At 37.7% G+C, this 16,597-nt stretch overlaps 2 protein-coding genes across 2 annotated transcripts; one reads left to right on the top strand and one right to left on the bottom strand.

Annotated features, from left to right (window-relative positions):
- The first annotated feature begins 730 nt into the window (after window positions 1-730).
- On the top strand, window positions 731-2,350 carry LOC113308088 (probable aquaporin NIP7-1). Its single transcript, XM_026556562.1, has 5 exons — window positions 731-1,173; window positions 1,271-1,498; window positions 1,591-1,788; window positions 1,866-1,927; window positions 2,024-2,350. The coding sequence occupies exons 1-5, from the start codon at window positions 874-876 to the stop codon at window positions 2,250-2,252; spliced, it is 1,017 nt and encodes a 338-aa protein (XP_026412347.1). The 5' UTR covers window positions 731-873; the 3' UTR covers window positions 2,253-2,350.
- An 11,331-nt stretch (window positions 2,351-13,681) lies between these two features.
- LOC113311176 (probable inactive histone-lysine N-methyltransferase SUVR2) lies at window positions 13,682-15,669 on the bottom strand. Its single transcript, XM_026560026.1, has 2 exons — window positions 15,165-15,669; window positions 13,682-14,079 (listed from the first exon to the last, which is right to left on the bottom strand). Exons 1-2 carry the CDS (start codon window positions 15,667-15,669, stop codon window positions 13,682-13,684), a joined length of 903 nt encoding a protein of 300 aa, XP_026415811.1.
- Window positions 15,670-16,597: the final 928 nt, after the last annotated feature.

The following is a 16,597-nucleotide window of genomic DNA, read 5'->3' as shown; positions in this document are numbered from 1 at the left end:
CCACATATGCCAATCATATGATTTTAGCTGAGAAGGTGTTATTAACAATGCTTGATTAAAAAAGAATTTCACATATTTACCTCCAATAGTTTAATCCTCTGGAATGTTGAACTTAAAAGCCCACACCAACTAAAATTAAGTAGATAAGCACTAGAAATGGTATAGTTTTACGGAAACTAGCGAGCACTCTTCCACTCTTAGAAATGTTGTATGTGATTGGATACTATATTTTGACACTATAGGAGAGACCTGTCTCTACATTTTCAGCATGAATAATGATTGATTTAACTTAATCCCGTGCAACGCACGGGGAAGACACTAGTTTTCTTAAATAAGGTATATATACTTTGTTGGTCAAAAATTTGGCCCGTACTCCGATAATTACCAGCTGACATATATAACTTTCCAATAAAGTATCAGTCAGTCAACCTATCGAATCCATAATGCATAGGAAAATCCATGTCAGTATGCATGTATTGCATGGCCAAGACAGATTCTCGAATATGTGGTGCACGAAACAGAAGCATGATGACACTAGCGAGATTCAGACCGAGGTTTTATCGATATAACAGGCTTACACTAACTTTGGTGATGCATATATGTCTAATCTCACTACATATAGTATATTTACTCAGTCAGATATGGAGACAGTTGAGAAGCATGAGATACATGACCTCCTTTTTAAAAACTAGCTCATTCCATTTAGGAGTTGAAACTGAATGATCAACCACTAACAAAAACAAAACCCCTTTAACAACTCATATAGTAATTCTCACCGAAACATACAACAAAGAAGAATTCATTCTTATTCCTTAACATTTTCTTGGTACACATCTTATTATTCGTACCATAATCAAGGATATTCATACCATCATGAAGAATTCGTTTCATGAAGAAAAAGAAGAAGAATTATGTTCTCAACCACCATTTATTTTGGCTTCAAGCAGAGTTTTCGCTGCGTTTTTAAGTGAAGACCATCAATCTGAAGTAGTAGTTGCTGCTGCTAATGGTCAAGAAATGGGACCTAATAATAATATTACAATCACCAATCAACAGAACATCAATAGTAACCATGAAGATTTTCCAGCATTAACTAACGGAGGTGACGAGAATCAAACACAGTGTCATAGTTGGATCCAAAGAAGATTACAGAATCTCAACCCTGTTCGCATGGTAACAATTTCTATAAACAATTCCATGTTGCACTCAAAATTGAGCACAAAGGTAAGTTGTACTGAAATTTTCTCTTGATATGTACATATTATTGCAGGTTCTTGCAGAGATGTTGGGTACATTCATATTGATGTTCAGTGTGTGTGGAATAGTTGCAACAACACAGATGACAGGAGGTGGAGAAGTCGGTCTATTAGAGTATGCAGTTACAGCCGGTTTATCGATAATTGTTATCATTTTCTCTGTTGGACCTATCTCTGGTGCTCATGTTAACCCTTCCATTACCTTAGCTTTCGCATTGTTAGGTGACTTTCCATGGATCAGGGTACTAATCTTATCACAATCTTCATATTGTTTTGGAAATCGAATAAAACCCACCTAATTTCTTACATTAATGTTGTTTTTTGTTCCTCATAGGTTCCGTTCTACATAGTAGCACAAATCGTGGGTTCAATTTTTGCAGCATTTGTGGGCAAGTCTGTGTATGGAATACAAGCACATCAAGTCACCACAAGGCCACAACTCCATGGACAAAAGAAAGCATTTTGGGTTGAGTTCTTTACCACCTTCATCGTGATGTTTCTCTCAGCTTCAATGTCGCGCAAAGCTCACAAAGTAAGATCGATTCATGATTGACAACCTTTTATAACAATTTGTAACAATATATTCAACTGCTGAAATTCATTTTATAGGTTGGGCAAGTATCTGGACTGGTAATTGGTGTTGCTATTTCTTTGGCAGTCCTAATTTCAGGGTAAGTTAAACTACCAAGTTCCAACTCGCGATTGATTATTGGCTATACGGTGTATGTTGTAATCTTGATTCTTGAAGTTGCATATATTGTTTGTAGGCCTATATCGGGGGGATCGTTAAATCCAGCAAGATCAATTGGACCAGCAGTTGTTGCATGGAGATTTGAACATCTATGGTTATATATTGTTGCTCCAACTGCTGGTGCTGTAGTGGCTGCTCTTCTTTTCCAGCTTCTAAAAATTCGTTGTACCGGTGTTACTCACCCGTTATTGCCTCCAAAGCAATGCCAAAAGGACTCTGCAGTAATAGATCGTCAAGGGATCTAATCCAAATGTCACCAAAAACTGATATTATTATATGACGCGTGCAATGGAAAGGATGCATATATCAAACAGAAATTGATTGAACATATAAGGTATATAGCCGCGAGCCGCGAGCCGTAATTGAAATTGATTTGCTTGCAGTTTAGAGAAAGTAACTTCGTAAAATCATAGTGGTTTTCAATTTAAGTTTTACATTGGGAATTTTTTGTTCTGTTAGACAGTATATTGTGAGACCTCTTACAATTTTTGGGAATACTAGACTCCCTCTTTGTAAGCTAAAATTACTAACAGCTTCAATCGAAAAATGTCCTACAACAGAATTGAACATACTGATTATTTCTTAGATCCTACAAACAGCAATATTATTTCAGTAGAAACCATAAAGAGCTCTGAAACAACAAAAATATCACACTATTAATATTAACTGGAATGTCAATCAAAATTTCCCAAGAACAAAAGTGAACATAGCCAAACACATCTTTTACCAAGTATCAAAGATGTTACAGTTATCGTTCTACCGTGTTTTCAATTTTGAGCCATACAATTGTTGGTGTCTTGTAACAATAGAAGAAACGTCAGATGTATCAAACAATAAATATAAAGAACCGTATCAAACAACTCTACCACGAACAAATTGATGAGGGTAGAATCAAAGATTCAACAAGCTGTCCTTAACACATTAGTTCGCGGGTATACTCTAAAGTAATGCTAAACCCCAACGTGCGAAAATGTGTCCAGGATAAGACTGCCCGATATAACTTGTATTAGCACAATAGAAGTTACCCACTCTTAAACTCAGCAATGGGGATAGAAGTAAAACGCCGTACGAAAATAAAAGCAAGAAGATGAAGAAAAGTAGACCTAGAGATGGTCGCTGCTTGTGTGTTTTGAAAAGAGATTTTCGAGTTGTATTTATAGGAAAATTAACTTGCAAATCAAGTTATGTTTAGGTTTTTTCTTATAAAACGAGTTTTGTTTCTTGTAAAACAATTAAACACAAAAAGGAATTTTTTCCATAAATAAACTCGTAAATAAATTATTTATCAAGTTAAAAACTTGCAAAAAATAATTTCAAGTAGACACGGACTTGGTGCTTGGTACACGCGCATGGGCATGGGTCGAAACATGTATTTTTCGACCTCACCTGCTCCACCCACATTGTTTTACAACATATCCATGAGAACATGGTAATATAATGGAGCACCTCTTTAGTTTTCCACAATGTGGGACTAAAGGTTCCATTTCATTCACTCAAAAATGAGTGAGTATCCTTAGACCCTTAGGTCATGAGATCAAACCACACCAAAACCAAAAAATCATTTATTAAATAACTCATTTTCTCCAACAATCCCCCACATGAATGAAATCTCGGTAAGAAATGAAAAATCAGAGTAAGGAAAATACCATTTAGGCAAAGGTGTTCATGAGGTCTTGAACCTTGCTTAGAGAGAAGTTACCGGAACTACTAGCTAGACAGTGAACTATGTCTTGAAATGCTAGCGTTTGGTGTAATTCTAATAACATCCATGCATGATATCCTCCAAGTGTTGCTAAGTTTGTGCCGTTTTGTCCATTTTGGCCCTGGACATATCCTGTTTCTCAAAATGCTTTAGAGAATCGGCTCTATTCTCATTGGAAGCGACCCACTTCCTCATTCAGATAGGTGAGTTCAATCAAGAGTGTTTACTTCTACACCCCACTTCAATCTTAAATTGAAACTATAGAACTCATTAAGACTTAATTAAAAGTTATCCTCCACATGCAGTCACACTATCACATAAACACCATACGGAAGGGACAGAGAATGAAATTCTCTGATAGTGTTTACCTTTACCCACCATAAATTAGTTGTCTCATTCGAAACCTTGTTATTGGAATCTCCAGTCAGCAAGGTTGAGTATCCTTCATGGCAATTTTAATTATTTGAGCCTAACTCCCATCCCCTTCGATGCTTTTCTAACTATCTCATTGGGCAAACCTTTCGTCAAAGGGTCTGCGATATTCTTCTTGGACCTTGTCCAATCTATGGAAATAACGCCTGTGGAGATTAGTAATTTCAAAGAATCATGTCTTCTACGCATATGTATAAACTTTCTATTGTAGAAGTTATTCTTAGCTCTAACTATTGCAGATTTGTTGTCACAATGTATAGATATAGCTGGCACAGGCCTATGCCAGAGAGGAATATCTCCTAAAAAGTTTCTTAGCCATTCGGCCTCCTCTACTGCTTTATATAACGCAATAAACTCCGACTCCATAGTTGAGCGAGCTATACATGTCTGTTTTGAACTCTTCCAAGATACAGACACACCTGATATAGTGAATATATATCCACTCGTAGACTTAGACTCCTATGAGTATGCTATCCAGTTCGCATCGCAAAATCCCTCAAGGACGGCCAGATACCCTTCGTAATTCAAACAAAAGGTCATTGTGTACTTCAAGTACTTTAGCACTCTATTAAGTGCATCCCAATCTTTCTTCCCTGGATTACAAGTATACATGCTTAACCTACTCACAACATAAGCAATGTCTGGTCTCGTACAATTCATCAAATACATCAGACTTCCTATGACTTTCGAGTATTCAAGTTGGTTAACACCTACACCCTTATTCTTCATGAGTTTGCAAGAAGAATCATATGGAGTGCAAACAGGTTTACAGTCAAACTGATTATATTTCTTAAGTATGGATTCAACATAATGAGACTGACTCAGACTATAGCCATTAGAAGTTTTTCTAATCTTCATCCCTAATATGACATCAGCGGGGCCTAAGTCTTTCATGTCAAAGTTCTCATTCAACATTTTCTTAGTGGTATTAATAACATCCATGTTTGTACCTAGTATAAGCATATCATCAACATACAAGCATACAACCACACAGGCATCCTTGACAAGTTTAGTATAAACACACTTATCAGATTCATTAATTCTAAAACCACTAGAAATCATCAAATTATCAAACTTCTCATGCCACTGTTTAGGTGCTTGTTTCAATCCATACAAAGATTTCTTCAGTTTACAAACCTTCTTATCACAACCTTTAACTACAAAGCCTTCGGGTTGTTCCATATAAATTTCTTCATCTAATTCACCATTCAAAAACGTTGTCTTTACATCCATTTGATGTATCTGTAGGTTATGGACATAAGCTATAGCAATTAACATCCTAATGGAGCTAATTATACTTACTGGTGAATATGTATCAAAGAAGTCTATACCTTCTATCTGTTTATAGCCTTTCGCTGCCAACCTAGACTTGTATTTTTCAATAGTTCCATTTATATTACGTTTTCTCTTGAAAATCTATTTACAACCTATGGCCTTAGACCCTGGAGGTAAATCTACAAGTTCAAAAGTACCGTTTTCTCGAACGGAATCCATTTCACTAATTGAAGCTTCTTTCCACCACGGACAAATTGATGAGTGATAGTCCCCGGCAGCGGCGCCAAAAACTTGGTGGGCCCGGAGATGTGTATAAAATGATGCGCAGAAAAACGGGGGCCTACAGTAATACCGCAAGTGCACGGTCGTCAGTTGTAGCTCGTGCAAGTACGGGTCGATCCACAGAGATCGGGTGTGTTTCGGAAGTGTTTTAGCTATTTGGGTTCCTAGATTTGCTTTGGGCTTAGAAGCCCTTTGGAAGTGTTGGGCTTAATGTACTATTGGGTTTGTTCACAATAAAATGAACTGAGCTTGGGCTCAGTTGGTCTTTGAAAAGCAAATTGGGCTTTGGCCTTAAAGTGAGTTCAGGTTTTTGGGTTAAGCCCACAATTAATTGAATTGGGCTTTAGCTCTAACCTATCAATACACTAGGCTTTGGCCTTAATGAAATTTGGGCTTTGGTCTTAAACAAATGGGCTTTGGTTAAGCCCACAGATGACTGAATTGGGCTTCAGTTTGAAGTGAGCCTTGGGCTTGAGATGTATTGGGCTTAGATATTGAACTAGGCCTTTTGGGCTTTGGACTCAGTTGTTGAACTAGGCCTTTGCTTGGCTGCAGGAGCAGCAAGAACTGGACTTGGCTTGGCAGCAGCAGTGGCAAGACTGCACAGGAGAAGAAGTGGTAGCAGCTTGGCAGGGCAGCTGCAACAGAGAGTGGTAAACAGCAACAGCAGCTAGACAAAGGCAACAGCAACAGCAACTGCAGAGCCAAAGCAACAGCAGCTGCAGCAGAGAAATGGAAGTGGCAGCAGCAGCAGCAAAGTTGCAGCAGGGGAAGCAATGTAGCAGTGCAGCAGTAGAAATGCAGCAGCAACAACAGCACAGGGAAAGGAACAAAGCAATAACAAAATAACAGCCAAACAGTGAACAGAAGCAAATGAAAATTACAGTGAACAAAACACAAAGGAGCAAAATGAAAATAACACAAAGGCAGTTAGCCTAAGGCAGGGGAAGAAGGTTAAGCTAACATGGAGGTAAGTTAAGGCACTCTTTTAGAGTGGGAAGAGATCTAGCTTGCTCATTGTCACTAGTGAGCACTAGTTTCCTCCCACTACTCAATTAACACTATGCAGCAAGGTTTACTCCATTTAACAGAACTAACTGAACATGTATCACACTGAATTCTTAGCTACCATCATTCTTTCACCCCTAGAATCAGTTGTCTTCTTACAGCACAACTGATCACAGATGCATTCATTTAAGTAGATATCATCAGTTCTATGACATTTAAGCACTACAATCACACACTGAACTGAGCTAACAGGAGACAACATAACATAACATAACATAACAGGAGCATACAAATTAACAGGAGACAACAGCATTAACAGAACATGGGCATTAACATAAAGTGAAATTAACAACTGAACTGAAATTAATCATGTGAACTGAAGCTGAAATTGCAAATTAAAATTTAACATTTAACAGGACATGAAAATTAACAGAACTTAGCAGTTCTGGATGCAGGCTAATCCCAACATGACTATTACAACACACCCACACCCATTTATATACCCACAACACATTAGGGTTATCACCCATTTTCCCAAAATGCCACAATTTAGCAGTACAATTAGGTTTACTGCTTATCTAATGTCATGGGTCTAATTTGAGCCCATTCCCCTACTCTAATTCTCTCCTGGTACGGTTCCAATCATGAATTAGGGTTTCTTAGAAAAAACCCCCAAATTACAGAGATTTAGGAATTGAAATTGAACTCACCTAACATGTGATTTGACGAGTCTTCTTTCGACCCATTCTTCTCCTCAGTCTCCTGCTCCATTCCCATGCTTCAATTACGTATTTCTAACTCGTCCTATTTTATTGATTTCTTCCCTAGGTTTTTAGAGAGAAATTAGGGGAGAAATCTATACAATAGGAGGCTAGAACAAAGGGGGTAATGATGGTGGAGGATAGGTGTGATGATGGTGGAGGTGTGGTGGTGAAGCGGCAGTGGCAGAGGTGGTGTTCTGGTGGTGGCAGGACATGGCTCTGTTGAAGACGGTGGTGATTCTGCAGAGGGGAAGATGGAAGAGATGGCTCGACTGTGTTTGGGGTAGGGGGGTGTGTTTGGGTTAGGTGGATGGGCTCGGGTACTAGGGTGTGAGGCGAGTTCATCGATTTTTTATGTTCAGCGAGACTAAGCCGTGGGATGCGAAGATAGTTGGTAGATCGGACGGTGATGCGGAGGCAAGCGATGAGCGACCGTTGGATTATATGATACAACAAAATGAACGGTACTTGATGGAGTTAGGTACTGTAGTGTTAGGCGGAGATATCAAACTTTGATGCACAGCAAGGGAGCGACCGTTGGATTCAACTACCATCTAATCTGAAGGCTTGGAATTTCAGCGCTGTGGTGCTTGGCAGAGACATCAGATTTTGATGCTCAGCAAGGAGCGACCGTCGGATGCTTCTGAGAACTGATCTGATGGCTGAGAACGGAGGCGCTTTTGTGTGTAGAAAATGAGGTTGTGCGCACCATTCTTCGCGGCTTCCTTGCGTAATTTCTCCCGGCTTTCCACTACTTTTCTGCTCTTTTCGCTCCGCGACTCATCCGAACTTTATTTACTACCTAAAAATGCAAAATTAATTAATAAAAATATTTATTCTTGAAAACAATGAAAATACAGAATATGGGATAAAATGTAGAATTAATGCATAAAAGATGAGTTAAAATGCCAACAAAAAGGGATAAATATATACAATATTTGGCACTCATCAATGAGGGCAGAATCACATGTTCAACAAGTTGTCCTTAACATATTAGTTCGCGGGTATACTCTAAAGTAATGCTAAACCCCAACGTGCGAAGATGTGTCCAGGATAAGACTGCCCGATATAACTTGTATTAGCACAATACAAGTTACCCACTCTTAAACTCAGCAGCGGGGATGGAAGTAAAACGCCGCACGAAAATAAAAGAAAGAAGATGAAGAAAAGTAGACTTAGAGATGGTCGCTGCTTGTGTGTTTTGAAAAGAGATTTTCGAGTTGTATTTATAGGAAAATTAACTTGCAAATCAAGTTAGGTTTAGGTTTTTTCTTATAAAACGAGTTTTGTTTCTTGTAAAACAATTAAACACAAAAAAAGAATTTTTTTCATAAATAAAACTCTTAAATAAATTATTTATCAAGTTAAAAACTTGCAAAAAATAATTTCAAGTAGACAAGGACTTGGTGCTTGGTACACGCACATGGGCATGGGTCGAAACATGTATTTTTCGCCCCACCTGCTCCACCCACATTTTTTTACAACATATCCATGAGAACATGGTAATATAGTGGAGCACCTCTTTAGTTTTCCACAATGTGGACTAAATGTTCCATTTCATTCACTCAAAAATGAGTGAGTATCCTTAGACCCTTAGGTCATGAGATCAAACCACACCAAGACAAAAAAATCATTTATTAAATAACTCATTTTCTCCAACAATCCCCCACATGAATGAAATCTCGGTAAAAAACGAAAAATCAGAGTAAGGAAAATACCATTTAGGCAAAGGTGTCCATGAGGTCTTGAACCTTGCTTAGAGAGAAGTTATCGGAACTACTAGCTAGACAGTGAACTATGTCTTGAACTGCTAGCGTTTGGTGTAATTCTAATAACATCCATGCATGATATCCTCCAAGTGTTGCTAAGTTTGTGCCGTTTTGTCCATTTTGGCCCTGGACATATCCTGTTTCTCAAAATGCTTTAGAGAATCGGCTCTATTCTCATTGGAAGCGACCCACTTCCTCATTCAGATAGGTGAGTTCAATCAAGAGTGTTTACTTCTACACCCCACTTCAATCTTAAATTGAAACTATAGAACTCATTAAGACTTAATTAAAAGTTATCCTCCACATGCAGTCACACTATCACATAAACACCATAGGGAAGGGACAGAGAATGAAATTCTCTGATAGTGTTTACCTTTACCCACCATAAATTAGTTGTCTCATTCGAAACCTTGTTATTGGAATCTCCAGTCAGCAAGGTTGAGTATCCTTCATGGCAATTTTAATTATTTGAGCCTAAGCCCCATCCCCTTCGATGCTTTACTAACTATCTCCTTGGGCAAACCTTTCGTCAAAGGGTCCGCGATATTCTTCTTGGACCTTGTCCAATCTATGGAAATAATGCCTGTGGAGATTAGTAATTTCAAAGAATCATGTCTTCTACGCATATGTATAGACTTTCCATTGTAGAAGCTATTCTTAGCTCTACCTATTGCAGATTTGTTTTCACAATGTATAGACATAGATGGCACAGGCCTATGTCAGAGAGGAATATCTCCTAAAAAGTTTCTTAGCCATTCGGCCTCCTCTCCTGCTTTATCTAACACAATAAACTCCGACTCCATAGTTGAGCGAGCTATACATGTATGTTTGGAACTCTTCCAAGATACAGACGCACCTGCTAGAGTGAATACATATCCACTCGTAGAATTAGACTCCTCTGATTCTGCTATCCAGTTCGCATCGCAAAATCCCTCAAGGACGGCCGGATACCCTTCGTAATTCAAACAAAAGGTCATTGTGTACTTCAAGTACTTTAGCACTCTATTAAGTGCATCCCAATGTTTCTGCCCTGGATTACAAGTATACCTGCTTAACCTACTCACAGCATAAACAATGTCTGGTCTCGTACAATCCACAAATACATCAGACTTCCTATGACTCTAGAGTATTCAAGTTGGTTAACACCTACACCCTTATTCTTCATGAGTTTTCAAGAAGAATCATATGGAGTGCAAACAGGTTTACAGTCAAACTGGTTATATTTATTAAGTATGGATTCAACATAATGAGACTGACTCGGACTATAGCCATTAGAAGTTTTTCTAATCTTCATCCCTAATATGACATCAGCGGGGCCTAAGTCTTTCATGTCAAAGTTCTCATTCAACATTTTCTTAGTGTTATTAATAACGTCCATGTTTGTACCTAGTATAAGCATATCATCAACATACAAGCATACAACCACACAGGCATCCTTGAAAAGTTTAGTATAAACACACTTATCATATTCATTAATTCTAAAACCACTAGAAATCATCAAATTATCAAACTTCTCATGCCACTGTTTAGGTGCTTGTTTCAATCCATACAAATATTTCTTCAGTTTACAAACCTTCTTCTCACAACCTTTAACTACAAATCCTTCGGGTTGTTCCATATAAATTTCTTCCTCTAATTCACCATTGAAAAACGTTGTCTTTACATCCATTTGATGTATATATAGGTTATGGACAGAAGCTATAGCAATTAACATACTAATGGAGCTAATTCTACTTACTGGTGAATATGTATCAAAGAAGTCTATACCTTCTATCTGTTTATAGCCTTTCGCTACCAACCTAGACTTGTATTTTTCAATAGTTCCATTTATATTACGTTTTCTCTTGAAAATCTATTTACAACCTATGGCCTTAGACCCTGGAGGTAAATCTACAAGTTCAAAAGTACCGTTTTCTCAAACGGAATCCATTTCACTAATTGAAGCTTCTTTCCACCACGGACAAATTGATGGGGGAAGAATCACAGGTTCAACAAGCTGTCCTTAACACATTAGTTCGCGGGTATACTCTAAAGTAATTGCTAAACCGCAACGTGCGAAGATGTGTCCAGGATAATACTGCCCGATATAACTTGTATTAGCACAATACAAGTTATCCACTCTTAAACTCAGCAACGGGGATGAAAGTAAAACGCCGCACGAAAATAAAAGCAAGAAGATGAAGAAAAGTAGACCTAGAGATGGTCGTTGCTTATGTGTTTTGAAAAGAGATTTTTGAGTTGTATTTATAGGAAAATTAATTTGCAAATCAAGTTAGGTTTAGGTTTTTTCTTATAAAACGAGTTTTATTTCTTGTAAAACAATTAAGCACAAAAAAGAATTTTTTGCATAAATAAAACTCTTAAATAAATTATTTATCAAGTTAAAAACTTGCAAAAAATAATTTCAAGTAGACACGGACTTGGTGCTTGGTACACGCGCATGGGCATGGGTCGAAACATGTATTTTTGGCCCCACCTGCTCCACCCACATTGTTTTACAACATATCCATGAGAACATGGTAATATAGTGGAGCACCTCTTTAGTTTTCCACAATGTGGGACTAAAGGTTCCATTTCATTCACTCAAAAATGAGTGAGTATCCTTAGACCCTTAGGTCATGAGATCAAACCACACCAAGACCAAAAAATCATTTATTAAATAACTCATTTGCTCCAACAATCCCCCACATGAATGAAATATCGGTAAAAAACGAAAAATCAGAGTAAGGAAAATACCATTTAGGCAAAGGTGTCCATGAGGTCTTGAACCTTTCTTAGAGAGAAGTTACCGGAAATACTAGCTAGACAGTGAACTATGTCTTGAACTGCTAGCGTTTGGTGTAATTCTAATAACATCCATGCATGATATCCTCCAAGTGTTGCTAAGTTTGTGTCGTTTTGTCCATTTTGGCCCTGAACATATCCTGTTTCTCAAAATGCTTTAGAGAATCGGCTCTATTCTCATTGGAAGCGACCCACTTCCTCATTCAGATAGGTGAGTTCCATCAAGAGTGTTTACTGCTACACCCCACTTCAATCTTAAATTGAAACTATAGAACTCATTAAGACTTAATTAAAAGTCAACCTCCACATGCAGTCACACTATCACATCAACACCATAGGGAAGGGACAGGGAATGAAATTCTCTGATAGTGTTTACCTTTACCCACCATAAATTAGTTGTCTCATTCGAAACCTTGTTATTGGAATCTCCAGTCAGCAAGGTTGAGTATCCTTTATGGAAAGTTTAATTATTTGAGCCTAAGCCCATCCCCTTCGATGCTTTACTAACTATCTACTTGGGCAAAACTTTCGTCAAAGGGTCCGCGATATTCTTCTTGGACCTTGTCCAATCTATGGAAATAACTCCTGTGGAGATTAGTAGTTTCAAAGAATCATGCCTTCTACGCATATGTATAGACTTTCCATTGTAGAAGCTATTCTTAGCTCTACCTATTGCAGATTTGTTGTCACAATGTATAGATATAGCTGGCACAGGCCTATGCCAGAGAGGAATATCTCCTAAAAAGTTTGTTAGTCATTCGACCTCCTCTCCTGCTTTATCTAACGCAATAAACTCCGACTCCATAGTTCAGCGAGTTATACATGTCTGTTTGGAACTCTTCCAAGATACAGACGCACCTACTAGAGTGAATACATATCCACTCGTAGACTTAGACTCCTATTGCAGATTTGTTGTCACAATGTATAGATATAGTTGTCACAGTCCTATGCCAGTGAGGAATATCTCCTAAAAAGTTTCTTAGCCATTCGACCTCCTCTCTTGCTTTTTATCTAACGCAATAAACTCCGACTCCATAGTTGAGCGATTTATACATGTCTGTTTGGAACTCTTCCAAGATACAGATGCACCTGCTAGAGTGAATACATATCCACTCGTAGACTTAGACTCCTCTGAGTCTGCTATCCAGTTCGCATCGCAAAATCCCTCAAGGACGGGTGGATACTTGGTGCACGCGCATGGGCATGGGTCGAAACATGTATTTTTCGCCCACATTGTTTTACAACATATCCATGAGAACATGGTAATATAGTGGAGCACCTCTTTAGTTTTCCACAATGTGGGACTAAAGGTTCCATTTCATTCACTCAAAAATGAGTGAGTATCCTTAGACCATTAGGTCATGAGATCAAACCACACCAAGACCAAAAAATCATCTATTAAATAACTCATTTTCTCCAACAACAATAACAAAATTGTCTTAAGCCTTGACATTCAACTGACCAAGTACAAAAATCTGGGACTTCTTATCTCACATGACCCCCCCTATCTAGTCCCCTCAAAATCAATATTATTTTTACCCTCAAAAACTTAACTGTTCCTGTATCTATCTACGCGAAATAACTAAAGTATGCTGCCTGAACGACTGGTGTTTCTACCATGTTTGTTTTGCGGAATAAACCTAAAAAGAAACTAGCTACTTTCAATGTAATGAGGTACTGTTATGATTCCATGTATGTGGCACTTTTCCCTTTCCTGAACGAATGAGCATATTATCGGATGTAAAATCCCCAGAAGATTTCTTGAAGGAATCAGGGACTCGTATCCCATTCACAAGGCCCTTTGCATCCTTTCCAGTCTCATTTACAGCTTCCAAACAAGATTCACACAACTCTATCATCAGATTCTTTAAAGAAAAATCTGGATCTGTTATCTTGTAGGTCTCCATGCACTTTTCCTCCACCATCTTGAAAACTGAATCCAGATTTGGCATGCAGAAGTGTGGCAGGTGCATTGAGATTTTAACCTCTCCCCGTTCTGAAGAAGCGATCTCTACATCAGAAGCAGATGAATTTGTAATGCTTGCAGTCTTCAAATTTCCTGAAACCCCACATGCCCTGTTATCTTAAAGAATTCAACTGAAGTAGATAATAATTTGTCAAACAAGCATTAGAAAAACCAACTCTTGAAGTTTCCTTCAGGTTAATATTTAACCAAGTTAAAGACAATAAAGAAACATAATTTTGAAAACTTTTTTCAAATCCTTCTTATAATTAGATTGTTCATAAAGCAAAGTTTTGCGCATTTGCTTCTTTGCTTCTGTTTGGGGTTCTAAGCTGAGTCATTTTTATAAAAACACTTAATGAAGCAAAAGCAATGGCCTATTTGCTAATCTATCCTGTGGCTGTATTCTGCTAGAGTAGGTATGCTTATAGTATCATCTTTAAAAACAGAAAGTTTCATGTGCTGAAAGCGAAAGTCAATGTGATACACGCATATGTTATTGCCCTTACTGTGCCAGAGATAAAACTTTCTTCCATTTTTATGCTAAAGAATGTATGCTACTTTTGATGAGCTACAATTGACAGAATTGGAATTTACAGAACCCAAATATCAATAACTGAAGATTAGAAGAGCCAAAATATACCTTCATTGCAAATAAGAGCAGATTCACTTGAGAGGAATTGGAATTTAAAAACACTTGAAAATCAATGCCCTATGTTCTAACCTAAAGGTTACTTATAACATTATCTGTAGAAATTTCATACGACTTCGAATGGGGTTTAGCTTGAACCGCAGCGAAAATCTTATATGTTGAAATCAAAACCCAAGGAGATACACTGCTACTTATATGTTCAAGTCCCTAGCAGGATATTGCTTCAATTGTCATGCTAAAGAATATGTCTTAATGTATGCAACTCCTATTGAACTGCATTTGATGGTTTGACAGGATGGGATTCCCGCATAAAGACGCAACCAGAAGCATATCAAAATCAAAGGTACCATACACTGATACACATGTTAAAGTCCCTACTAGTATGTGCCAAAGTCAAAATATTCTCTACAGAGTAATAGTGCATGCATTTTGTGTCAATGAATTCGAGTTTTGATGAGCTACCTTTGACAGAACTGAAATCTGTAAGCAAATATCAAATAACCGAAGAATAAAAGTCACAAAATTATACCTTGATTTATAATTGGAGCAGATGCACTTGGGTAGACCACTGATTTTGGGACTTTAAACTGGGCATTTCCCCATTCATCAGATGGTCTTTTTGACCCAGATATTCCCTCCTCCCTTGAGCCAAATCTACTAGAAACCAACAATTTTCCTTTCTGTTTAACAGGTCCATCTTGTGGTAAAAAACACCCAAATTCAGCTTCATCTTCTCCCCTAATCACATAGCCGCCGCCACCACCCCCTGAAGGCTCCAGTGATGGTGATACAGACAATGGAGCTTCAAAATTTGCTTCCTTTAACTTCTGGGTTTCTTCTTCTTCTTGTGATTGAAAAATTACATCAGTTAAAACCCTGTAATTATCTTCTTCAATAAATGACCAATTTTTATCATACAAATCCAGTAATTTCTTCAAATTTTTTGTAATTGTTTCAGGTGGTACACCCAATTTTCTCATAGCTTTAAAAGCGGCTGTAGCTTTTGGTTTCGTATTTGTATTTGGAGGTGCCATTGTAGAACTCAGAACCCTAGAAGATTAGGGGAAAATTGAAGAAGAAAAGGGGGATTTTTAGGGAGACAGAATTTCAAATGAGGCAATTTCAGAGAACTGTGAAGAGAAAAGAGACAGCGTTTTTGCCATTTAAAGGCTGGAGTAAGTGAGCAGAAGGGAGTGGGGGGTTTGTTTGCTTGTTAAATGTGTGGGCCAACTACTGAAAAGTTGTGTGATTATATTTGGAACATACAGTAATAATATAAGAGCTAACTCACTTTTACTCACCCCGTTTTTCTCCCGCAATGTTTCCAATTGCCAATCCAACGATCTTTAAGAACGTTCTTAACGTTGGGATAGGGATACTGGAACATGGGCCTCTATTTCTTTTTCTTACGGAATAAATTTCGGAAGAATTTGTTGGGATATCTATCATTTACGAATATTTTTGTTTATGAATATCGGGATTGACTAAAAAAAATTAGTATGAATTTTGGTATTGGTTTCTGGTATCCAAAAAAAAGCTTTAACATGTTGTTAAAAATGACTATTATAAGGCTTAATGCTTATAATTGATCATATAAATATTTCGGTATTTGTTTCAACAATGGGAGTCTTCACTTTCTGCCGTGGTTACAATGTATGTATTACCAAGTCATATCTTTGGAAGTTAATACTAGGTTAACTAATTGAAGTTCCGAATGCATTTCATTTATATGGAGTATTTTCTCCTAGAAGATAATTTTTAGAATCAAAATGGGTCCCAAGTTAAGCTGGGAGTCGGTACATCAATGCTCTTTTACATAGTATAAACAAAAAACTAAGGGTGGGAGTTTTCTCTTTGCTCAGTGGAGAACCTGGTAAGAAGTATGGTTTAATAACATGTTTTTATAAATATTTTGTACCTGGCTTCTGGATTCAACAAAACGAGAGCATATAGAGAATGACA

The sequence above is a fragment of the Papaver somniferum genome, chromosome 9, assembly GCF_003573695.1.
Source record: "Papaver somniferum cultivar HN1 chromosome 9, ASM357369v1, whole genome shotgun sequence".
Classification (NCBI taxonomy): domain Eukaryota; kingdom Viridiplantae; phylum Streptophyta; class Magnoliopsida; order Ranunculales; family Papaveraceae; genus Papaver; species Papaver somniferum.
The sequence above is the reverse complement of the archived record's forward strand: the minus strand, read 5'-3'. Positions and strand labels throughout refer to the sequence as shown.